The sequence below is a fragment of the Calypte anna genome, chromosome 21 (genome assembly GCF_003957555.1).
Source record: "Calypte anna isolate BGI_N300 chromosome 21, bCalAnn1_v1.p, whole genome shotgun sequence".
NCBI lineage: Eukaryota > Metazoa > Chordata > Aves > Apodiformes > Trochilidae > Calypte > Calypte anna.
In genome coordinates, this window is record NC_044266.1 from 1531790 (window position 1) to 1556544 (window position 24755).

The 24755-nt window shown below is 47.0% G+C and overlaps 1 protein-coding gene across 1 annotated transcript in view; it reads left to right on the top strand.

Moving 5' to 3' along the window:
• The window catches only part of PRDM16 (PR/SET domain 16), a 255630-nt gene extending 232038 nt beyond the window's left edge, over positions 1-23592 (top strand). Inside the window, exons 7-17 of the mRNA XM_008503631.2 lie at positions 855-1002; positions 1726-1879; positions 4893-6294; positions 9903-9990; positions 12397-12566; positions 12684-12761; positions 18085-18254; positions 19336-19510; positions 20283-20513; positions 21389-21563; positions 23458-23592. Of these exons, the coding sequence (XP_008501853.2) occupies positions 855-1002; positions 1726-1879; positions 4893-6294; positions 9903-9990; positions 12397-12566; positions 12684-12761; positions 18085-18254; positions 19336-19510; positions 20283-20513; positions 21389-21563; positions 23458-23592 (2926 nt within the window). The remainder of the gene's footprint in view (positions 1-854; positions 1003-1725; positions 1880-4892; positions 6295-9902; positions 9991-12396; positions 12567-12683; positions 12762-18084; positions 18255-19335; positions 19511-20282; positions 20514-21388; positions 21564-23457) is intronic.
• The last annotated feature ends 1163 nt before the right edge of the window (positions 23593-24755 follow it).

The window sequence follows — 24755 nt, forward strand, 5'->3', positions numbered from 1 at the left end:
CAGAGGACACACATTTCCTTCCTTTGGTCCTGGGCACTGGCCAGAGAGGTGCAGGATTTCCATCCCCCTCAGTACCTTTTACACCACTCCATCTTCACCAGAATGGCTTCCTGGGCTCCATGCCTGCCCCACAGGCTCTGACAGTGTCAGCCCTGGGTCGGTGGCCCAACAGGAGCTCTGTGTGCTGAGGGGCAGGGGGAAGGAGAGCATCCCTTGTGTTCCTTCAAAGCCATCCCTGCCATGGCCCTGCTCCAGCAGCCTCTTGGGTTTGCCATCATCCTCCTGGTTTGGGAGAGGCTGCCAGTTGGCAGAAGTTGCAATTGCTGAGTTAAGTAATAAAAGATGTCTGACATTTAGAAGTGAAATGTGTTTGCACCTTATCGTGTTTCGTTCCAGTGCTCAGTTGCTGCATTCTGGGAAGCTGTGGGCTTTATGCCCGTGAAAATGGCAACATGATAGTCTGGGCAGCCCCAGCTAATATCTTGTCTTTCCCTGTGGGGATGCCATTGAAGTCTTGGTCACAAGGTGCTCGTTTTTCCCTTCAGGAACGTACAGGGTCAGGTCTGGTTTTATGTTCCTTTTCCTCCTTGTAAATGGACTCAGGTATTTAATAAGAAGTCCTGTAAAACCTGGTGACATTTTGAATCAGAACAGGGCAGCATCTATCTGCAAAATGAATGCCAGAACCAAAGAAAGAGTGTTTGCACCTCTCGTGGTCCTTTCACAGAGGCAGGAGATCAAACCTGGCTGACACAGGGCAGGAGTTCTGGAGCAGTGTAACGCCTCAGCAGCCAGGGCCTGGTTGGATCTGGGCTCCCTTGGCCACTGGTGCTCACCCTGTCTCTCTTTCCCAGCCTGGAGCAGCACATGGTGATCCACACCGAGGAGAGGGAGTACAAGTGTGACCAGTGTCCCAAGGCTTTCAACTGGAAATCCAACCTGATTCGTCACCAGATGTCTCACGACAGCGGGAAACGGTTTGAATGTGAAAACTGTGTGAAGGTGAGGGGCTGGTACCCACGGGTGGGAGAGGGTGCTGGGGCCTGGGGGATGGGATCTGAAGAATGGGATGGCCTGGCCATGGTGTGGGGTGTGGTGACAGAAGGAAAGCAGCACGCTCTGCTGGCCTGGCCCATCAGCTTGGCCATGGATGCTCAGTCCTGCTCGTCTTTGGCCTTCTCCAGAGTCTTGAAGCATTGCTGGGGGCAGGTGAGGAGCAAACACCCTGGGGAGCCTGCCAAAAAAAATTGAAAAAAAATCTTAGAATTGGCTGGGTTGGAAGGGACCTCAGAGATCATCAAGTCCAACCCTTGATCCACTGTTGTGGTTGCTAGACTATGGCACTGAGTGCCACATCCAGTCTCTTTTGAAATATCTCCAGACACGGAGAATCCACTACTTCCCTGGGCAGCCCATTCCAAGGTCTGATCACCCTCTCCAGAAAGAAATTCTTTCTAATCTCCAACCTAAACCTCCCCTGGCACAACTTGAGACCCTGCCCTCTTGTCTTGCTGAGAGTTGCCTGGGTAAAGAGCCCAACCCCCCCCTGGCTCCAACCTCCTTTCAGGGAGTTGTAGAGAGTGATGAGGTCTCCCCTGAGCCTCCTCTTCTCCAGTCTGAACACCCCCAGCTCCCTCAGCCTCTCCTCAAATGTCCCAGGTCTTCCCCTCCCTATGCTTCTCCCTCCTGCTTTGTTTCCCACCTTCAAGGTGTTTTCTTTTCCAGGTGTTTACTGACCCCAGCAACCTCCAGCGGCACATCCGCTCCCAGCACGTGGGGGCCCGGGCCCACGCCTGCCCCGACTGCGGCAAAACCTTCGCCACCTCCTCGGGCCTCAAGCAGCACAAGCACATTCACAGCACTGTCAAACCTTTCATATGTAAGTTGTCACGGCCATCACACAGCTCTGGCTTTTGCTGTAATTGCACGTATCCTGCAGGGCCCCCCAGTGCTGGCTGTCCCTCTGTGAGCAGCCGCTGTAATTTTATAGGTCAGAGCACAAGATGAAATTCCACAGTGATTTCTGCCCCCCTCCCCTCCTTTCCCCCCCCCTTTTTTTTTTTTTGTATGCTCCCTGTTTTTTCAGTAAACATTCATGGCACTTTTTGACTTTCTTGACAAGTTAAAAGCTGAGCCTCTCAGCAGTCCTAGCGATGCCATTTTCTCATATCTTTTCTTTCTCCTTTTTTTTTTTCCTTAATAATTTTTGAATGTTCACGTTGGTGACACAAATAAATAGCTGACACAGCCTGATCGAAATGTTTTTTCAGGGATGCCTCAAATCCTGTAGCCATTGTAAAGAACTTGAAACAGTCACAGAGATGAGAAGAAGGTGGTTTTTTAAAAGTTTTTTTCTTTGTTACTTACTACATGTTCCATCTACATAATACTTGGAAACCAAATAAATAGCAGATTAACTGTGTCCTTAGTACTCTCTTTAGTGGAATATTTCCAAAAGGGCATTTTCCCTCCAGAGCCATTCATCTCATCTCTTGTCATTCTCAGGGCTGTGTATTTTTTTAATTGACACAGCACCTATTGCATTTTGATAACTGTGCAGAAAAGTAGATTGTGTCACAACAAAGCCAAAGGAACTTGAGGGACTCCTTCCTGACACTCCTCGGGAAGCGTGGCTCAAGCACAGAGCAGGATCTGGGTTTGATTCTGGGCTTTGATGTTATTGGGAGGGAGGGGAAGCCACTGAACCCACCTCTGCCTTTTTCCCCCCTATTGTGTAATGGGAACAGTATGCAGGAATATCCTGGGAGACTCATTTCATTAATGTGTCCTGGGATAATCAGATGGGTGTTGGTGGAGGAAGAAAAAATACTCTTCTTGCTCATTCTGATGCAATCTTTCATTTGATGATGGGGCACATGAAAGAGATAATTGGAATCTCATAAGTATTGCTGCAGTGAGATGAACGATTTCTTCTCATAATCTCCTCACTCTCACCTCATAAGAATTAGGGAGTTGTCAGTCTAAATCAGCGTGTAAACCAACTGGAGACTGATCCTGCCTGGTTCTGATGGGCCAGGTGGAGTCACAAGCAGGAGTATGGAACCCATTAGCAGCTCCAGGGCAGCTGTGAGCAGGAGGGGCTGGGAAGATTTCCTTTCCTGCTCAGTAGAGGCAAAGGGATTGTGTGTGTGTGATGGGTGCTTATTTTTTACAATATTATACTTGGCTTGAAACAAAACACCCAAAACTGTAACTTCATAACTGCAGAACACTTGAACAGCAAGAGAGGACAATACCCACAGTTACTGAATCATTGTATAACTGGAGACTTCAATATTTTCCAGTTTTCCTTATTGTAGAATAATGTTGTGAGTGCTCTTACCTGCCACACCTCTCTTTAGGATCTTTGGTGTAGGATCAGGTAGATTTAGGAGCTCTTCCTAGGGTGGAGAAAGGAACCTAATGCCCTTGGCAGACTTTACTTTTGCTTTACTCTTCTCCAAGTTTTGCCACCTGGGAACAATGGAACTTTTTTTGTAATATTGCAAATGTGTACAATAAAAATAACACAAACACACTATTGAGGCAGGGAAAGCTGACAGCAAGTGCTCTCTATTGGGACAGAATCTGCTTAAGCAGGTGAGACATTTATTATAAACTTGTGTGGATCTTTTGAACCCCAATTACAGCATCCCTGGGCACATGGCAAGGTAGATGTTTAAAGTTAGGGGAAAACAAATTGGAAAGTGTTTCTTTTAGGTATTTTTGTAAGAAAACATTTTAAAATTAAGTAAAAAACCTAAACCCCTTCTTTGGAAGTTAATGTAGCTAAAATAATACATGCAACAGCAATAAGTGTGTACAACAGTGGTAGTTCAGAAAAACTGAGATGAGTGTTTAAGGTGTGATTGCCAAAAACTGGGGATGGCTTTAACATCTGTCCTTGAAAAACCTGTTACTGGAACACTGAAACTCTTCTGATGACTTTCTAGTTGTTCCCCTGCTTGTGCTTCCTTTGCAACCTCTTGTAGCAGATTTAGAAAAAAATAGGGAAAGTCACACTTATACCTATCAGTAAGGGGAGGGAGGAGGGAAGGACCCATTCTCCAACTCTGTGACAAAGTGGGTGTCAGGATAATTTGGATTTGCTTCCATGCCTGCCCAACTCCAGACAATATCCTTTCCCTCTCTTTGTCTCAGTTCCATGTTTACAAAAGGGTGATAACAGCAGTTCTCCTGTGAAAGAGTGTGTTAATTCACTGAGAAGTACAGTTTATTCTTATGTTGAAAGAGGCATCAGATAATAAAAAGTTAGTGTTTTGATAATGGAAAAGTGTGGGTGGGATTTTTTTTCCCTTGGTTTGCCCTGTTCCTTCCCCAGCAGCAGTGTCTGTAGGTGACAGATGTCATAAAAATTAATGTTTTGAAAACTTGGTATTTGCAGGTCATTAAAGAAAACACTGCTGTAGCACTAAGTTAGCATTGCTTGGGTGTCTTACTAATTAATGAATCCAACATCTCACTCTGCTTCTTGCTGAACTGAGCCCTGGCTGGCAATGTATTTATAGACCATCCCTATGGAGTCGTTACGTACTATTAATGGCACTGGAGAGGGGTGGTTTGATTAAATGAGGCAAAGTTGTTCTCTCTTCTGTACTGCCATACCAGGATTGCAGGGAGAGCACCAGCTGATGTCAGTAGGTATTAGCATTGACGTGCAGGACTGTCTTTAGTGAAAATTCCAAAAAAAAAAGGGTTGTGCAGGAATAGCCCATCCCCTTCTCCCGCAGAGCGCTGCGTCTTGGGAGATTCTCCAGGCTGAGGGCTGGGTGGGAGTCTCGGGGCTGGGTGGGAGGCAGCTCCTCAGGAATCCCCTGCTGCTTCCTGTTAATTTCATATTGCTTTGTTGTTGGTTTCTGTTGATGCTTTAGGTGAGGTCTGTCACAAATCCTACACGCAGTTCTCCAACCTCTGCCGCCACAAGCGGATGCACGCGGACTGTCGCACGCAGATCAAGTGCAAGGACTGTGGGCAGATGTTCAGCACTACCTCCTCCCTCAACAAGCATCGACGCTTCTGCGAGGGCAAGAACCATTACAGCCCCGCAGGGATCTTTGCCCCTGGCCTGCCCCTCACGCCCACTTCCATGATGGACAAATCCAAGCCCTCTCCCAACCTCAACCACGCCAGCCTGGGATTTAACGATTATTTTCCCTCCCGCCCGCACCCGGGGGGTCTTCCCTTCTCACCTGCCCCCCCTGCCTTTCCCGCCCTCACTCCGGGATTCCCAGGGATTTTCCCCCCATCTCTGTACCCCAGGCCCCCCTTGTTACCACCCACACAACTGCTCAAAAGTCCCCTCAACCACACTCAAGATGCAAAGCTTCCGAGCCCCCTGGGGAACCCGGCGCTTCCTCTGATCTCTGCGGTGAGCAACAGCAACCAGGCTGCTTCGGGAGAGGAGAAATGTGAAAGCAGCCTGGAGAATTCCTACCTGGAGAAGCTAAAAGCCAGGAACAGTGACATGTCCGATGGCAGTGACTTTGAGGACGTCAACACGACCACAGGCACAGACCTGGATACCACGACTGGCACGGGGTCAGACCTGGAGAGCGATGCAGAGAGTGACAGGGACAAAACAAAAGATAAGAGCAAACAAACTGAGAGCAAACCAGACTTTGTCAGCAGCACTGTGTCTGCCAGTTCCACCAACAACACGAGCGAGATCCCTCTCTTCTATTCCCAGCATTCCTTCTTTCCTCCCCCTGAAGAGCACCTGTTGCCCACCACGGGAGCAGCCAATGACTCCATTAAAGCCATCGCCTCCATCGCCGAGAAGTATTTTGGGCCTGGCTTCATGGGGATGCAGGAGAAAAAGATGGGTTCGCTCCCCTACCATTCCATGTTCCCTTTTCAGTTCCTCCCCAATTTCCCCCACTCACTCTATCCTTTCACAGAACGGACCCTCAATCACAACTTGCTGGTCAAGGCAGAACCAAAGTCACCCCGGGACCTCCACAAAGTCGGCAGCACCAGCTCCGAGTCCCCCTTTGATCTCACCACAAAGCCAAAAGAGATGAAGCCAATCTTGCCACCCCCAAAGGTCCTGCCAGCCCCATCCTCAGGGGAGGAGCAGCCACTGGACCTGAGCATTGGCAACCGCATCCGAGCCAGTCAGAACGGGGGGAGAGAGCCACGGAAAAACCACATCTATGGGGAGAGGAAGCTAATGGCAAGTGAAGTCTTACCCAAGATTTCCCAGTCTCAACTGCCTCAGCAGCCATCCCTGCATTATGCTAAGCCATCACCCTTTTTCATGGACCCCATATACAGGTATTAACATACCCTGCCTTAAGTGTTTCCTCTAAGGGGCTCCTTTTGTAGCTGCCATCACAAGTGGAGGCAGGTCAGGCTGTAGGTTGTTTAGAAAGGTCAGGGCATGTCTGCTGGAGCTGGTTGTGCTGCTCTCTCCTTTGCCACAGCACGTTGAATTTTCTGACTCGAAGGGGCTGAATCATTGAAAGGAGTCCTGGTAATCAATATGTGTAAAGAGCACATCTTTGTTTTGATAAAGAAGAAACTTGACCTATTTAAGGACTCTCCCACGAGCCAACACTAAGATGGCACTTCTGCTGGGGAAATTCCAGAGGTTTGATTTGATAAGAATGCAGAGTTCAGCTGCCTCCAAGCCTGGGCTCTCATGGCTTGGGAATGAGTCAGGAGCCCTGGGAGCCTGGAAATGCAGCTCTCCCACTGACTGACTTGATGGCCTTTTGTGAGCTGCTTCACCTTTCTTCCTCCCCACCCCCCTTTTTCTTTCTATTTCCTTTTCTCAGAGTTTTTCAGTTTGTAGGAACTGCTGTTGTAGGCTCAGCCTTTGGAAAGTTTTAAGCCTGGACTAGCAAGTCCTGTGTAAGTACATGGTAGCACGTTAGTATCTGGATCCCTTCCAGGCAAGTTTCTTGCAGACTTAATCTTTCTGAGGGCTTCTAGTTGAAATGGATGGTTACTGAGGAAGGACTGATTTGGTTTGTCATGTCTAGAATAAGCTGAATGTGGCAGGTGTGTGTAAAGCAGACTGGATAAAGTTATCCAAATGCCACTTAAACTTCCAGCAAGAATGAGTTCCAAAGATGCTTGGGGAAGACCTGAGTCTTCAATTGTTTCAGAACTTCTTATAAGGCCTGTTTCTAAAGGAAAACTGTTTTAAGGTTTAAAGTGAGGCTAAGTTTGAGTATTATGAAGGCAGTGCCTTCATTATCTACCTGCTGCAGATGGGATTTGTCAAGTAGCAAAGCCCAGTGAAAGGAGGTACCCTGACAGCTTGATTCAGACATGAACATGGTATTAATTTGCCCTTAGGACAGGATGCTTCATAACTTGCAGAGGGCTCCTGGATTCAGTGTCTAATTGAGCAGCCAGCTCCTGGCAGTGGGTGGCTGCTTCTCCTCTTAGCTAAGCTCAGTGTGCCCTGGGCTGGCCCTGATCCGACAGGAGAGGTGTGGATGTGCTGCAGGAGCTGGTGTTTTCTTAGAGCTGGAAAGCCTCCTGGTCACCACAGAGCAGTTATGTCAGCACTGGGATGGTTCACTTGAGTGTTCAGAGGACTGTGAACAGCCAGTGCCCTGGGCTGGGAACACTGGCCAGGAGAGCAGCACCTATGTCACTGCCTCACTGCTATTGTGCACTTGATAACTGTGGGAAAAAATGATGTCAATGTCTGGGCAGGCCAAAGACCTGTCAGCTGAGATGAGGATTAGTGAGCCCACGTTGCTTGCTATTAAGAAAGCATCTCTGGCTCTGCCAGCCCTCTCAGGGCTGATGCCAGTGCTTGCTTACATGCTCCCATCTGTGATGGAAACAGCAGCATCACAGCCCAGGGCCTGTAAAGTATTCTGTCTGGGACCCACTGTGGGCATCTCCTGGAAAAATAAGTCATGATGTAAATGGTGCAGCATTTATTTTTCTAAAAAGTACTTCTGGGGGAAAAAAAAAAAAGAAAAAAGTAAATGGGATAGAAAGGCAAAAGCTTTGAGTTAGCTCAGGATCCTGCCACCTCTGGGCATTCTCTGTTGGAATGTTAGAATAACATGGGCTGGAGAAGCTGTCGCCAGTTAAAATAGCAGCTCGGGAAAACCTTAAAGGTCCAGAAGACAGCTGGAAGTGAAGGATGGGGGCATCACTGGTTGCATTCCATGGGATGCATATAGTTTTAGTAATACATTAAAATAGAAAGTCAGTGGTGGAGTTGCTCACGAATCAGACTTCTGATGTAATGAGCTAAACAGCAGAGCTTCCAAGTCCAGCTTAAAAACTGTGGAAATGTTTTGTTTCTAAACTTCTCTTTATCAGACTCTCTCACATCATTTGGCTTCTTCGTTTTTTCTCCCAAAGGCCACTTAAATCCTTGACATTTTCTCCTGGTGATATAATTTAATGCAGCCAGACAGCCTGAAATCAGTGCAGTTTTTAGCTCAGCCTCGTTAAGGTAACGTTCTCAGGCACTGGGCTGAAAAGATCAGCTTAATCCTCTGGTGGCTGCAGAATTCAGCTCTGAGGAGGAGGTTTGTATGTTTGGTGTGCTCTTGTTACCCCACACAGGAGAGGTAAAGTTGTGTGAAACTGTCCCTTGGCTGAGGCTGGAGGTGTGTGCTGCAGGTGGGACTGTCTGGGCACCCCAGCTCATCCTTGTGCATCACAGAGGTTAAAACTTCCCTGGCTGGAATGGGGCTCACTGCTGCTAACTGGTTTACCTTGTATCAAGGCAAAACTTCATATATTTTTTTACAGATTGTTGTTTTTCCAGAAGCTGATGCCCATAGAAACTCTCACAGGAATTCTGACTGCATTTCAAATTCAGCTCTTCTCTTTTCTTCTACCTAAGAAAAATTAAATGCAGATTAAATACAGTTCGCTAAATAGCACTCTGCATGACTCTTGTTTAAACTCTTTGGTAATTTGATCCACACACCAATCAGCTGAAATGCAGTAAAATAATTTGCTCTCTTTTATGCTCGACTAATGTAGTTAAAATTACTCTTTCTATTGGATTTCTGCTGCTCTAGTTGAGGTGGACTCCGCTCCAGTGTTATAAAGATGCAGCTGTGTAAGTGGAGTTAACTTTCGTAACACTTCTGTCCCATGGAGGACATTCCAGTTTTTCTTTTTGGTGATTCCACACCACATTTTCCCTGCAAGTAGACTAGTTTGTGGAAAAGCCAGTATTTTCAAAAATAGGATCCTAGCTTTAGCATTTTTTCTGGGGTGCTTAAGCATGGAATATTTGAATGGACCAAAGTGACATCAGGAGAATTCGGGTCCTTAAGTCACTTCAGAAATCTCCCACCATTTCCTAACTTTTCAAACTGTTGTTCACATATGGCTGCCAAAGAAACCCAATGCAAATTATATCTCAGCTGCAAGGGAGGAAATAAATATGAAACACCTAATGATTTCAGCACACTTGGGGCTGCAAAGTCTGGCCCAGTGCTAACTCTTAGGATAAAGACAAGCTCTCCAGGACATTTTTTCCATGCAGTGGCTGCCTGCTGTGGGCTCTAGAGCTTCTTCCACTTAAACATTGCTCTTGGTGTAAATGTAGGGGTTTTCCATGGCATTTCACAACAGCAGGGGCTTATAAACCAGTGTAGCAGTGACATTAGCTCTCACATAGAAAGATGAAAATGTTTTCTTAGTTGTCAGCCTGATAGCTAGAAAAATATTACCCAGAGGAGGGGCTCTGTTTTCATATCGTTTCCGGTGCCTTTTGTGGGGTAACTTGTTGGTTGTGATTTATAGGATCCAGTAGAAGGGGGCAGACAGGCGTGGGGGATAGGAAAATAGCCTCAGATGTATCATCTAAACCCCTCTGCAATTGGTTGGGCTGTGTCTGTGCTGTCTGTTACCCTCCAAGGTATGTAACCCTCTGTGTTGTTGTCCAGCAGGGTGGAGAAGCGGAAGGTGACAGACCCTGTGGGTGCCCTAAAGGAGAAGTATCTGCGCCCCTCCCCGCTGCTTTTTCACCCCCAGGTAAAAGCACTGACTTTGTAATGTGAAAATCTCTCCCGTGTCCCTCTTTGCCCTTAGGATTCCTGGTTCCATAAGGACAAGGCAGTGAGTCCTGCCACAGGCTGCCCGTGTCCTGCCCAGCGGGTCACCAGCCATCCTCCCTGTGGTCATTATTGTGCTCTCCTTTATATTCACATGCATTGTTCTCCTCTGATAGTGTTTCCCACCTTAGATAAATAACTTGCAGGTTTGTGAAAGCTGGATCCTGGTTGGTTTCACAGCTAAACTTAGTTCCCTCATTGTTTCACATCAGCCTCAGAGTTTGGTTAATAACTTCCCCCGATTTTTCCTTCATGCAGGCTGGATAATGGTGACAGGCTGGCCAGGAACATCCTGTGTTTGTGTGAGTTAGAATAGTGGGGATATCTGCCTGTAAAGAATCTGATAGCAGGGAGGAGCTAGTGTGGCACAGCAACCCAACGAGACGATGAGAAATGTACAGCCCCTGAGCAGGAGCAAGCATTGGGTGGAAGGTTGTTAACATTGTTCCTGAAATCCTGACCACGTCCTCTTCCCATGGCAATGAAAGATGTGGAAGGTCTGGTTATCTCTAACAGCTTATCACACAGAATAGCCTCAAGTCTACAATCATTCCAGCCCGAAACTTCCTGATAACTGATCTTGGAGAAAGGGGTTGCTGTGTACAGATCACTGGATTGAGAGGGTGGCTGTTCCCATGCCCTCTAGCCAATGGGGTGTTTCAAATACAGGGAGTGAAGACAGATCATTTGTTTGAGGATGTGGGAGATTTTTACTACTAGATCCCCATCTGATACTGCCCAGGATCTTTCCCTGAGCAATCAGATTTCCAGGGGCTTCTGTTGTCCTCGTTAGGAGCAATGTTCACACCCCAGGTCAGTTAGCAACATGCCCTACATGGGATTCTCTTGCTCTGCCCACGAGTCTGGGCTCACCTTTTATTCTGTGGATATTTCCCTGGCTCTGAGAGGGCCTTGGGTGGGGTGTGATTACACTGAAAGATAAAAAGCTGAGCACACAGAAGGTGCTTTCTCTCTTAAAATGAATTTTAGGCAAATTTTATTTCTTTGCCAGTAGTTTCTCAGCTCTGGTGGGGGTTATTCTTACACTGTCTGTTTTAAATGAGCTTTGGACAACATAAGTAAATGGTGTAACTTTTTGATAACTTAATGGAAAACCTTTTCTCACCTGTTAAGTTTCTTTTCTTCTCCCTTCCTTTTTTTATTATAACCAGGCAGTTTTTCCCTAAATAGCAAAGTGCCTTTACCACTGGAGAGGCTGTGGCCAGGGTTTAGAATTTTAAAATAAGCCCATGGCTATCAAGCCAGCAAACATCTCTGACTAAGTGCCTAAAGAACAGGGCACAACAAAAGATATCTCCAGGTACTCCAGCAAAGGGCTGAGTGGCATAGCTCTGAAAGATCTGGATAGCATTTTAACATGATGGTTTTGTTACATGACTGGCAGCTGGGGCAGAGCTTTTGCTGTAAATGATCAAGTAACCTTTTCAAGTGGCTGGTGCTAAGTATTACTTACTATTTGTCATGGGCTGGGAGCCTCCAACTAAGGGGCCGTGGATCTATTATCAGGAAATGGGTTTTACTACTCCTCTTTTTTACAGCTTATGAATGGTTGTCAGCCTTCCACAATGTATTCTTGGGTGATTAAGACAACTTTTTTTTTTTTTATAGTCATACATTTTAAACAATATCTTGGCTCTCTTCTCCCCCCTCCCACCCCCAGGCCCAGTTTAATAAAGTGTAAACGTGCAAAAGGTCAGCCCTTCCTGTACAATAGAGCATCCCCTCCTGATGTATGGCTTCCTACTGCCTTCCTGCCAGCCCAGGGCCTGCTGCCCCCATGCTCTCCTTGCTCCTGCTGATCTCACTGGCAGCCAGGAGGCAGCTTTATTGCTGCCTTGTTTGTTTTGTCCAGGGTTTCTGCTTGGGATCTTGAAAGTGCTCTCGAGTGCATGAAGCATTGGAGATGTCAGCCTAGTCCTCCCGAGTTGCATTTCTCTCTTGGATTTGGATTTCCTGTTCTCTAATGAAAGCAAAAGTGATTTTCCCTAGGTGGTGTTTTTATGCATATCCTTTGCTTGCACACAGGCTGACTTCTTTTCTTTTTTGCTTTCACCTTCTGTATCATCTCCATGTTTTTCTCTTTCTCCCTCTTTCTGGGGAGAGTGCTGGATGAGGAACCAAACGTTCCTGCTCGCCCAGGTTCCATTTTGAGTTTGAGAGGAGGCTTTGGAAGGGGAATACCACCCAGCATTGACCCACAGGGCCTAGTGTCAGAGTCATCCCTGGAGAAAGAGAACCCAAGTGTATTCTGAGATAATGTTTGATCTGCTGTGAGTTTTTATGACGTGAGGCCTTCTACTTGCAGATGTCAGCCATAGAAACGATGACAGAGAAACTGGAGAGTTTTGCAGCCATGAAGGCAGACACTGGCACATCCCTGCAGCCCCTCCCACACCACCCCTTCAACTTCAGATCTCCACCCCCCACGCTATCAGACCCCATCCTGCGCAAGGGCAAGGAGCGCTACACCTGCAGGTGAGGGCCCAGGCACCCAGTGGGACCAGAACCTTCAGCAGGAGTGGGCTGGCTGGTGCTGCCATGGCCATGAAGGAGGTTGGGGCACTGATGGGTACCTGGGTTTGTGCTCTCCAGGTACTGTGGCAAGATCTTCCCCCGCTCGGCAAACCTGACGCGGCATCTGCGGACACACACTGGAGAGCAGCCCTACAGGTGAGCCTGTCCCCCAGGTAAAACCCTTTCCCCACACACACCTCATTCACCACCGTGTTGTTTTTTCTCCATTCTATAAAGCTGTGCCAACATAATCCTGCAGTCCTGTAGCATTACATCTAATGATTCATAGGATTGTATATTATGTGGACCAGCCAAAAATAATCAGGCTTGGCAGCTTGAAGATAGACACTTAACTTATATTTAGATGTATGCTGGCAAATGAGTGGTCTGATTTGCAGTGTTGTTTAACACTCACATTAACCATTCATCTCAAGGACAGCTGAAGGTGCTGAACAGCTCTGAAAATCGGGCTGTTTTGAAGAGCTTGCCAGTAAGTTAACTGCTGGGTCTAGCTGGGTTTTATTTTTTTTTCCCCCTTTCCCTTATGCATACTGGAGGTGCCTGTAGTTGTGGATCAAAAACCAGAAGCAAAGCCCTGTAGTGTATCTGCTTTAAAGTCAGAGTTAAGAGACTGTCCGGCCTTCATTTGCAAAGTTAAAGACAAGGGATCAAAAAAATTCATATGGTCACTTGGGCTGAAGGCTGAATTGCTATTTTCTGCTAGTTGTGGCAATGGTGCTCTGATTTTTGCAGCCCTGTTTACACTGTAGCTGTGCAGTAGGGCTCAGAACTGGCCCTGTGTTCTCTGGTGTTTTGTAGTCAGTTTCAAAAAACTTCAGCAAAAAAATCTGCTTTGGTTGATTTCTTGTTAGCACAGGTACAGAAGTGAGCAAAATGGAATGAGTGATGAATTGAGAGTGCTGAAAATCAAGTATTGTGTTTTCCACAATGTGTTTTGTGTTTTGTCAAACAATAGGAACAGTTCAAACAGTTTCATTTTGGGTAGCAAATATCATGGTATTCCCATACACAGTCATAGGTTCACAACAAAGCTAATGGAGTAGTTATTACATCCAAACACACATTTATGAGTAGCCAAAGGCCATGTGGTCAAATACATCACATTTTTATGCTTAGTTTAACTCAAGAAGCTCCTCTCTCCCACACTGGAATCCTTGGGACATAGGGAGTCAATTTTTTTTTTCCATACAGAGTCGTACAGAATGTTGAGTGTAGACATTAGGTAAATTAAAAATTAAAAAAAAAAATACCCTCTCCAAAGCAGACATATATTTTGGAACCATTCCCTGCTCTGATTTTTTTCAGTTGTGTTATTTGATATGTCTTGAATGAATCCTGTGTGTTCACTGTGCACCCTGCTCGGGCTGAAATGCTTGCTCCCGATTATTCAGGGGTTGCTAGTTCAGTTTTCTTCCAAAAAAGGAGACTTGCAACTTAACAAAGGTTAGGAAAATAAAGATTTATTTGATCTGGTCTTCTCCCAGAAAATGGCCTGTGTGGCTTTTTTGTACTAGAGGTTTGACTTTTGGACAATGTTTCATTATCGTGGTGCTCCTGAGAGTTAGTGCAATGCTTACAGAAGAGCTGAATTATCACTGATTTTCTTCTGCTCTCCAAGAACTGAGATTTCCAACCTTTGCAGCCTTACCTGTTTTGAAAGCTTGTTTTTTAAGGGCTGACTTTATGCAGGCAGAAGGAGGTTGGTGACTTTTCAGTGTTCTTCTGGGTCTGTCTCAAGGCTTTTGTTTTGGCCACGTAAATTGTTTTCTTCTGACTCTTATCAATGTTATATCATCACCCAAACACAAATGTAAGTGTTCTTAAAGCTAACAGACTCTGACCAAGTGTCCACATGTAGATCAAAAAACAGGTCAGAAAACAAAGTGCTTTGGTTGGGATTCCTGATTGTCATGGATAAGTGATATGTTTTTTACCAAGGCACTTAAAACTTCCTAGGTGTCTACTTAATTGTGTATAAAGTAGGAATGACTAGCACAGGAGCTATAAGGAGGCAAATTAATGCTTTTTGTAAGGGCAGAGAGGCTTGTAAAATAGTGCTGGACTTACCTGGAAACTTGGGTCATAAAACACAGGACTTTGTTTTCATTCTGATATAGAAGTAGGAGGTTTCAGTGAAGCTCTGTATGCTGGGAGCATGGAACATGGGAGCCCTGGAGTTTGCTGCTTACTTTTGGTTTCATTGTCTGGAATCACAGAGTCACAGAAACTGCATAAAACCTGGACTGGGAAGTATTTGATTTGGCAAGACTGTATTTTCTTCTTTCAAATGCCCCCTCCCTCCAGGATGCCATCTAATTGATTCTTGAATTACACCAGTCCTCAAGCATTGCCTGTAAGGCTGGGATTGCTCCTGTAAGGCTGGGATTGCTCCTCTAATGTTGGGTTTCCTCATGGCTGTTTTGAATTTGATTTTCTTTAATTTCCTTTTAGGCCCCTGAGTCCTGTTATCTGCATTAAGCTGAACCTAACAACTGAAGCTGGGCTCTGCCATGTCATTTAAGATTGCACAGAGTTTGATACAAATCTCTTCTTTCTTATTCTACTTTTTTTTTTCAAATTCATCCCTGGTATAAATGCACTGGGGATTTGGGGGCAGAGTAGCTGTCCCTGTGCTTTATGCTTGGTGACAGCCATTCTGTCTTTACAGCTCACATTGATCATTAAAATAAGTGTAAAGTTATTGCAGTTGGAAAGGCTGTTGAAGCTTTACAAAGCAGTTATCAAATGCCCTGCTCTCATGTTTGAAGTGTTCCACTGCACTGATCAGCTCTATTTCTCCTTCTGGGGTTTGCTCTCTGGTTTTCCCCCTCCAGTGGCATTACACCAGGGACCTGAGTTCCCTCAAGAACTCCCTCCTGAATCCAGATTTGGCTCCTCCTTAGCTATCATTCACTCCCACTTTATATTTTTTTAGCCCATTGGTGTTTTACTTTAAACTGATAAGAAAGAAACTTTACTAGCATTTTGTCAGAGTGTTTACTAAGCAAATACATCTTCAAGTTTTATTCTTCTTCTGCCTCTGTGTTCACCTCTTCCCTGAATTTAAGCTGGTTCCTCTGTCTGGCTCATTTATTTAGATTAAAACCAGCAGAGATCCCAGCACTGAGCCCTCTGGGACCACAAATAACACCGAACGTCTCCCTCATCCCTTTGCTCTCAGACATCAGCCATTGCTCCTTGCCAGTGCCCCTCTGTTTCCTATTTTTTTAACAAGCTCTTTATCCTTTCTCCCTACCCTAACCTGGATCCACATAGCTCATAGTTAGAGCAAGGACCTGTCAAAGGGAACTTTTCAAAGGCTTCCTGAACATCCAAATGAATTGAGGTGCAGGAGGCCGACTCGTTCCTGCCTTGTGCAGCCAAACCTTGCTTTGAAGTCCCCCGAGCTGCTGGTGTGAGTGATGCAGGGGGGAGCTGGGCAGGGGCTGGGGCACCCCCCAGGAAAGGAGATTTTGGCTGAGGAGGGCACTGAGCTGGTGGGGCTGGGCGGGGAGGGAGCCCTGGGGCAGCAGAGCCTGGGAGGGGGGTGCTGGTACCAGTCCTGGGGGGTGTTTCATGGCTGTTTGGGCACTGCCACTTCCCAAAGGGCTGAGCAGCAGGAGCTGCCCCAGCCTGGCAGCTCCAGGGAGCAGGTTCAGAGGTTGGTAACAGAATAAGGGAGGAGAATAAGAGCTGGAAATCCATGAGTGTTTAACTCCATGTGCATGAACTGTGCCTGTTTGTGCTGCTGCTCAAATGATGTCTTTTTTTCTTTAGCTGCTTGTAATTTTTTCAAAAAAACCTGATTTAAAGGAAAACTTCTGAAGGTTGAGAAAACTGGTTTAAAAAGAAATTTTGGTTTCTTCCTAGGTTAGTCATAATAAAGGTTCATTATTTGAAATATCTTTCTGCTTTTTGGTCATTTAGCGATAGGAAATTCAGAGGTGGACGTGGAATCCATAAACATTCAGTGAGAGAGAGTGTTTCATAAATGCATCTCTGCTATTTCCAAAAATAATATCAATTTATTTTTGGAGACCAAATAAAAATCCCAGCTGTAGCACATCTGGAACCTGTGTGTGTGTTTCACAGCATCCATTTTTTTACACTCACACGTCCTCCTGGGTTTGAACCTGTTGTGTTTGTAGCAGACAGTTCTGCCTCCTCAGTGTCCTGGCAAACCCAGTTTCACACTGGAGCAGCAGCAGGACAGGGTCAGGGCTGTGTCCTCTCCACAGGATGAACCAGCAGCATTCCCAGCCCATGCCCAGCTGCACCAGCATCCTCCTGCCTTGCCCCACATGGCTGAGCTCAGCGGGGCACAGGGCAGTTCTGCCAGAAACAAGCAGGTTTTTTCTGGAATTATGAAGGTTTAAGAAGTTGTTATTTTGCCCTGTAAGTGTGCAGAGAAAGGATTCGTGGGTTTAGGAGGCAGAGCCGTGAGGAAAGCAGCTTTGCTTGAGGTACAAATGACGTGTTTCAAGGGAGCTGAGGAGGGATTCAAAGAGGAATTCGATTTTCTACTGCTTTAGGACTGAAGCTCTCGACAGTGGCTCAAAGCTGCCCTCTTGAGTCCAGGGGCTGCTCCTGGCTGGGAGAGGAGCAGAGCAGAGGCTGAGCTGGGAAAGGAACCCAGTTTAGCAAAGCTTTGTTTTTATTTGGAGGGAATCTGAATCCAGAGAGAGGGGGTGGCAACTTTGAACAAGCTTCCAAGACGTCTGCCGTGGGTCCTGCAGAGGTTTGTTTCAAAGAGGGAACATTTCTTCACTCAGCAGTTTCTGGCTTGGCTCCTCACACTCCACATTTTTTCATCATAAACCAGATACTCACTACATGGGAGTAAATCTTATCCTGTTTGGAAACAACAGTGTATTTCTTGGGAGCTATTGTACTATAATAATAACCATAATTACCTTTAAAGGCATGCTGTGCTGCCTACATCTTGAGTACCAGAAGGAGTTTCACAAATAAATCTGGAGTTTTCTGTATGTCCAGATAACTCTGTCATGTAGGGATATGCCAGCTAATAACTGTTTTATGTGTTTAACCTCCTGTCTGTCTTTTCCTTCTATCTTCTTTTTCCTCCCTCCACAGCCATATTTCACCTGCTTCCTCTACAAAACGAGCAGGGTGGAAGAAATAAATTCACCTTTCTTATTTTCACATTCACATGTGGAAAAGTAATTATTTTTTTTTAAAGTTCTTACTTGTTTGGACAACTTGCCTCTTAATTAATCCTAATCCTTTCTTTGTGCTCCTTGAGTAACAATAATAGCAGATTTGTCTGGAATGATTAATGCTTTGTGTTTCTCAGGTCCTCAGCCGAGTAAAGATTTATAGACCAACATTTTCTGCCTTTCTGATAGTCAGATTTTTCTTTTTTTTTTTTTCTTTCTTTCTTTTTTTTTTGTTTCCCTCCCCCTCACGTTGCACTCTGGCATTTGCTTCTATTTTTCAGGTGTAAATACTGTGACAGGTCATTCAGCATTTCCTCCAACCTCCAGCGGCACGTTCGGAACATCCATAACAAGGAGAAGCCATTCAAATGCCACCTCTGCAACCGCTGCTTCGGGCAGCAAACCAACCTGGACAGGCACCTGAAGAAACACGAGCATGAGAACGTGCCAGGTAGGCAGGGACACTGCTGAGCCCTTGTCCTGGGGCTCTGAGGGGAGGGGACACCACGCTCAGGTTCCCAGGAAGCTTCTCTGGAAAGCTGTTCCTTTAGGCCGAGTGTTGTTTGGTAGCAAAACCCAAACAGCAGCTCCAAAGGTGTCTGTACCCACAGTGCACAACTGTGACACCCCTGCTCCTACACAGCTCCAGCTCTGCCAGGTGTTATCATAGAATCCTAGAATTGGCTGGGTTGGAAGGGACCTCAGAGATCATCAAGTCCAACCCTTGATCCACTCCCCCCGTGGTTCCCAGCCCATGGCACTGAGTGCCACATCCAGGCTCTTTGGAAATCTCTCCAGACACGGAGAATCCACTACTTCCCTGGGCAGCCCATTCCAATGCCTGATCACCCTCTCCAGAAAGAAATTCTTTCTCATCTCCAACCTAAACCTCCCCTGGCACAACTTGAGACCCTGCCCTCTTGTCTTGCTGAGAGTTGCCTGGGTAAAGAGACCAACACCCCCCCTGGCTCCAACCTCCTTTCAGGGAGTTGTAGAGAGTGATGAGGTCTCCTCACTTATGTGCCCTTTTCCCAGCCATAAAACAGCCCTGGGAATGCTCACTGCCCAGGGAGTGGAACCTCACACTGTGACATCTCCCACTGCCACACTGGTGGGGACATGTCCAGCTCTGCTGAGGGTTTCAACCTGAAATGTATTTGTGTGAAGTTCAGGAAGAGAAATGGATAAAGGCAAAGGAAGAAGTTCCTGTGCTGAAGCCAACTAAGCCATATCCCAGCCTAGGGAAAAAAAGAATTATGGAAGAGTTTTAGGCAAACAGCTGTACAATGGATAGTGGTGGTTAAAATGTATGTGCCATCCATAAATGCTAAATATCACCTTTGTGTCTCTGTAGTTCAAATCTGGAGAACATGAACTTCCTTGAGAAGTTCCAAGAGATTTCTCTTAGATGTTAAATCATTAATTAATGCATAGCATGGGGATTGTTGTGTGATGTTCCTCCTTTGCTTTTCCCTTCAACAACAGCTCTGACAAGATGTGATTGTTTCTCCTGTCCTCTTGTCTCTCCACAGTGAGCCAGCACTCTGGAGTCATCACAAACCACCTTGGGACCAGTGCCTCTTCCCCAAACTCAGAATCAGACAACCATGCACTTTTAGATGAAAAAGAGGATTCGTATTTCTCCGAAATCAGAAATTTTATTGCAAATAGTGAGATGAATCAAGCATCAACCTTAGCAGATAAAAGGTAGCCGAGCAAATAAAATTATCTGGTGACAACTTGGTGGAAAGGCCAGTCAGCCTCTCTCCTACAGCATTTCATTCCAAACACTTCACCTGCTGCTGCCTGCATTCACATGTAGCTGTCTGAAGCCAGCACTAAGGTTTCAGCCCAAAATGTAAGCAGGAGAGAGCCACTGCAAAGAGCAGTGAAAAGGTGGAGCCTGCTGATGCAGGATTTCTGGTGAAGATGTTAATCTTACTTTATGTCACTTGGTGGCACCCTCTCGGGTTCCAGGACCACAGCACTGCTGAGCCCACCCCTGTGCTCTTAACATCATTGAAAGCTGCTGGTTCTGTGGAGTCACCATGTGGGTAACACGAGTGAGGATTCAGGTTTGGTGGTGGGTTACAACAGGAAGTAAAATTGTTAGAAAACAGCAGCAGGGAGGAGGAGGAGGAAAGCCACTTTTCCCACAGGTGTTTTATCTTAAGAGATGGAAAACTATCATTTAACTCCAGATTAGACAAAATCCCAGTTTGAAAAGCATTGAGGTTGGTATATACTGACATGCTTATTGGCCCTTGAGACACTGGGAAGACTGATATTTAACTTCTTAACTTGGTTTTCCTTACAGTTTAAATAATAAGTATGTGTACATTAATGCCTCTCTGTGTTTATTCACGTGTATAAAATGATCAGAGTCGTGTGTTACAGTGAAAATCCATGACTTCTGCATTTGACATCTTTTCTTTTTTTCTCTTCTTTCTTTTTCTGCCCCCTTGACCAAATATTTCAGGCCAGAAATCCAGAATATTGATGGCAATTCCCAGTGTCATGGATTAGCAAACGAGAAAACGGAGGATGTGGATGATGAAGATGAAGAACTGGAAGAGGAAGATGATGACAGCCTGACAGGGAAGTCACAGGATGAAACAGCATCACCCACTGCAGAGCCCCGAGGACCATTTGAGGATGAGGAAGATGAAGAACCCACATCTCTCACCATGAGCTTTGACCACACCCGAAGGTGAGCTGGGCCATTCCCTTTGGGGAGGCAGCTGGGGCTCAGGCTCCTGAGTCTGGCGGAGTGTGAGTGTAATTCTTTTGTTTTTCAAGCCATGTGTCATACCTCCAGTTTGATTTAAGCATTCACTTGAGATTCCATTTTCACCATCGTGGGGGACATGAAACAACTGGACTGCAAGGAGAATCTGGGATCAGGTGTAGATCCAAGCTCCTCTCAGGAGGACAGTTAGTCCAGCACAGAAAACAGCATTTTCAGAGTACCCCAGTTCAGCAGATAACATCTTTTTCTTCAATAAAATAGAGCAAAGCCAGAGGCACGTGTGTGCAGCCTGTTTTGTGCTGCTCTGCCCAGTGTAGCAAAATGGTGTTGACTTCAAGTGAAGTTCTCTGGGAAGAAGTGAAGCTTTTCTTCCCAAGGTCAAGCTGAGTTCAGAGACCTTTAAAATTTCAGTTTGTAGCACACAGCACAGGCTTGGCCTTCTTTCTGCCTCCCTTATCCTCCCTTTCCCAGCTGCTCTTTGTAACTAAAGATGCAAGTAATGCAAAGCAGGATCTTCCTCACTCCCAGGAAAGGCAGCAGTGCTCTCTAGCCAGGCTCAGGCATCTGGAGGTGCAGCCAGGAGGCTGGAGGCAGGCTGGGTCACACATCCCTGTCACACTAACACATCTTTGTCCCTGGTCATGCTCTCCACCTTTTCTTTGCTCCTCCCATCCTGTGTCCTTCCCTCTCTGTCCCTCTGTCCCTTCACGCATGTGGCTTGTTGAGCCCCCATGCTTTGTGCATGCAGGCACGGGGTGAGCAGCACCCAGGGGGGCCCGGGGGGTGGCAGTGAGATGAGCTAACAACAGGTCACCCCTTCCCCTGGTCATTCCCAGGTGTATTGAGGAGGACGAAGCCGGATTGTTAGATTTGGAGCAGATGCCGAATTTTGGGAAGGGGCTGGATCTCCGCAAAGCAGCCGAGGAAGCCTTTGAAGTTAAAGATGTGTTTAATGCCACCTTAGACTCTGAGACAATAAAACAGACTCTGTACAGGCAGGCTAAAAACCAGGTGGGTATCTGCCAGACCGTTTTCTCTAGCTTGCCACCAGCAGGAGCAAGGAGCAGCTCTGCTCCTGCAGCCAGGGTCACCCCCCTTCCCAGTCAGCAGCAACTGGGACTCTGCTGCCTCGTTTGTGTCTGAACTGGGTCTTGTTGCCTCTGTGCTGAAGGAGAGGAGGAAGGGAGGGGGCTGCAGCTGTAGGTGAGAGGTCAGTTATCACTCAGCCTGTGTGGAGAGAAGCGTCAGGAGAAGGCAGAGGCATCTGTCTGTCCTGTCTGTGTCAGTGTTTCATGGCTGTGCTTTATTTCCTCTTGGGGGTCGGTCTGCAGTGGGGACTGCCAAGGCACTGCAAGTTTGGGCTGTAGGAACAGTAACAAAGTGTCCAGTGAGGGGTTAATGATAATGACAGCAACAAAGTACCTTTAGGCATCATTATAAATGTTAACAAAGTATCTGCTGAGGTGATTATAAACAGGAACAAAAAATATCTCTTGGTGTGATTATAAACGGTAACAAAGTGTTCCCTGAGGTTGCTTAGAAAAGGCCTAATAGACAATAGTATTTCCAGGACTTGCAGGCCAGCAGGTACAGAGAACTTCATCTATCTCCCTGATTCCTGAAAGCAAACCATAAAATGTAAATCTGCCTTCTCAGCTCGACCAGGTCAGACCCACTGAGTAACCTTATCTCAGCACCTGCTGGGGCCTTGAGAAAAATCTGGAGCTGTTTGAGCAGATCCATTTGGACTCTCTATTTCATTAAACCAAAAATACTCAGTCTAGTTTGACAAAATTCATATCTTAGTCCTTTCAAAGGGATTCTGACAAAAGAACTGTTGAGGGAAGGTACACCAAACCCAGCCCTTTCATGTACAGCAGTTGCCTTGGGGTCCCTTTCTGAGCTGCAAGCAGAGACATTTGTGAAATCAAATGGGCAGCAAAGCAGCAGCCTTGGGCAGTTACCAAGCAGAACAGTGGTTTTGATTTTTCAGCACCCCAAACTTGTGAAATTCTTGTTCTCCTTCACAATAGGTGCTAGTGCTGAAGCTGGGGAAGGTCTGTTGAAGATAGGTCACAGCTTTTTTCTGTGTTAAACTACTTTAAACACAAGCCACTTGCCTGACTCTTCCATCTGTCCTGTTACTAATACCCCAAGTGTACTAACTGCTCAGGGGCAGCTTCCTCACTCCAAATGGGCTCTGCAGTGGGGGGTCCAGCCTGTGCTTGGGTGGGGGTTGGTATTTTGGGGGTTTGAAGTAATTTTATAGTGCACGAGGTGCAGGACTGTTTACACAAATCACAGTGAGTAAGTTAAATAATTGGAACTGTCTCTGGTGCCAGCAATGTGGCAGTGGAAGAAGATCTGTGTGAGCAGCACAGCACCCTGTGTGCTGTGGCTTTGGAGCAGCTTCAGAGGTGTGCAGGTGCCTGGCAGTGCACACACCTGCAGCACAGCCTGCTCTGACTCCCAGATGGTAAGGGATGAGACTGGATAACTGTTCCACATTCCTGAGGCTCCTGTTGTACCTGGGGCTGCCCCAGAGAAGGGATTGTGCTGCAGAGGTGTGAGGGAGGGGGCTGCACAGCTCCACTGCAGAGCAGGAGCACTCCTGACACAAACACGGAGCAGGGAGGGTGGGGGCTGTGTCCTCCTCTGTTTCAGGTGATGGGTGGCAAACACATTTGCTTTCCCCTCCAGTGTGTGAGGTTGTTGTCTGCCCAGGTCTTCCTATCTCTCTGCGGGATGTGGAGGGACACAAATGTGTGTGAGAACAAGTGAAGTCATCTTGGAGGAGGGGGAGCATCTAGGTTAGAGAGAAGCAAGGACTGCAGCAGCAGGGACAATGGGTCAGGCTGTGCCAGGTGTATTCACATCTGTCCTCTGCCTCCCTCTTCTCCTCCAGGCTTATGCAATGATGCTCTCCCTGTCTGAGAACGCTCCCCTCCACACGTCCTCCCAGAACTCTCTGGGTGCTTGGTTGGACATGGCAGGAGCAGCTTCAGAGTCGGGGACCTTTAACCCCATCAACCACCTCTGAGAGGTCCACAGGGCACTGGCCAGAGTCCCAGCCAGGAGGCAGTGGTGCTGCAGTTCTCCCAGCAAAAAACCCCAGCAAGCAGAAGATGGATGAGAGGGCCTCAGGGAGTCACCTGGACTTTTGGCTGAGAAGGAAACCTGTCGCATCCCACCAGTCCTGTGTTTTTATCTCTCCAGAGTTTTCATTTCTAATTTATCAGAATGAACCTCTCCCAAACTGGATAACCCTGATGCAGCCCTAGGATTTCACAGTCTGTGGGAACAGCATGAGCAAGGCAGGAATTGCAGCAGTGCAACCAAACATTGGCTCCCGGGACGTGACAGAGCAGCGGGGCTGAGCAAGGGCAGCCTGGAACCCTCCAGCAGCTTCTCCTCCCAGTGCAGCTGAAGTAACAAGGAAAGAACCAGGTGTGACCTGTCCCTGCTGCAATTCTGACATAGTCACTGGAGTTCTACCAGGGAAGAGTAAATTCAGCTCCTTCAACTGAGCCCACAAAGCATCTGAAGTTCTCTGCTCCCACAGAAACATCTCCCCAGCCTCTGCTCCCGACAGATCTGGCACCACACAAAGCTCCTGGAACCTGAGGCCACAGTTCCTGCAGCCCTGATACCCAATTCAGGGTCCTGGCTGAGTGGTCTCCAGCCTGGAGCATGTTCTGGGGTCAGGGCTGTGGGATCATGGGCTGTGCCCCAGGAACCCCTTGGGCTGTGGGCTCTGCAGCTCTGGGGGACCCTGGCAGTCCCCAGGTCTGTTGGGGGGGGAGATGGTGGCACCACTGAGCTGCTGAAAGGGCTTGGACTTCCCCTGCAGAGAGGTCCTGGGGTGAAGCCTTCCCTGGGTGGCTGTGTGAGAGTGTGTGGTGGGCAAGGCTGCCCTTGTGCAGGGCCATGGAGACACTTGTGGTGGTTTCTCTCCCAGGGTTTTTTCAAAGTTTTCCTTTCCACGTTGAGAGTGTCTGGGGATGGTGGCAGAAGTTCCTGACCAGTGGAGTTGTTGGGTGTGCTGGGAGGTGCTGCTATTTGGCCTAAAAAGTAACAACATTAAAACTTCCTCACTTCAGCAACCTCGGGGGTGCAGCCCTCAGTTCAAGCACCAAGAGTCACAGTGTCTGACTCTAAAATTGCTCACGGATATTTTATGGGTGATTTCAAATCACTTCTCAT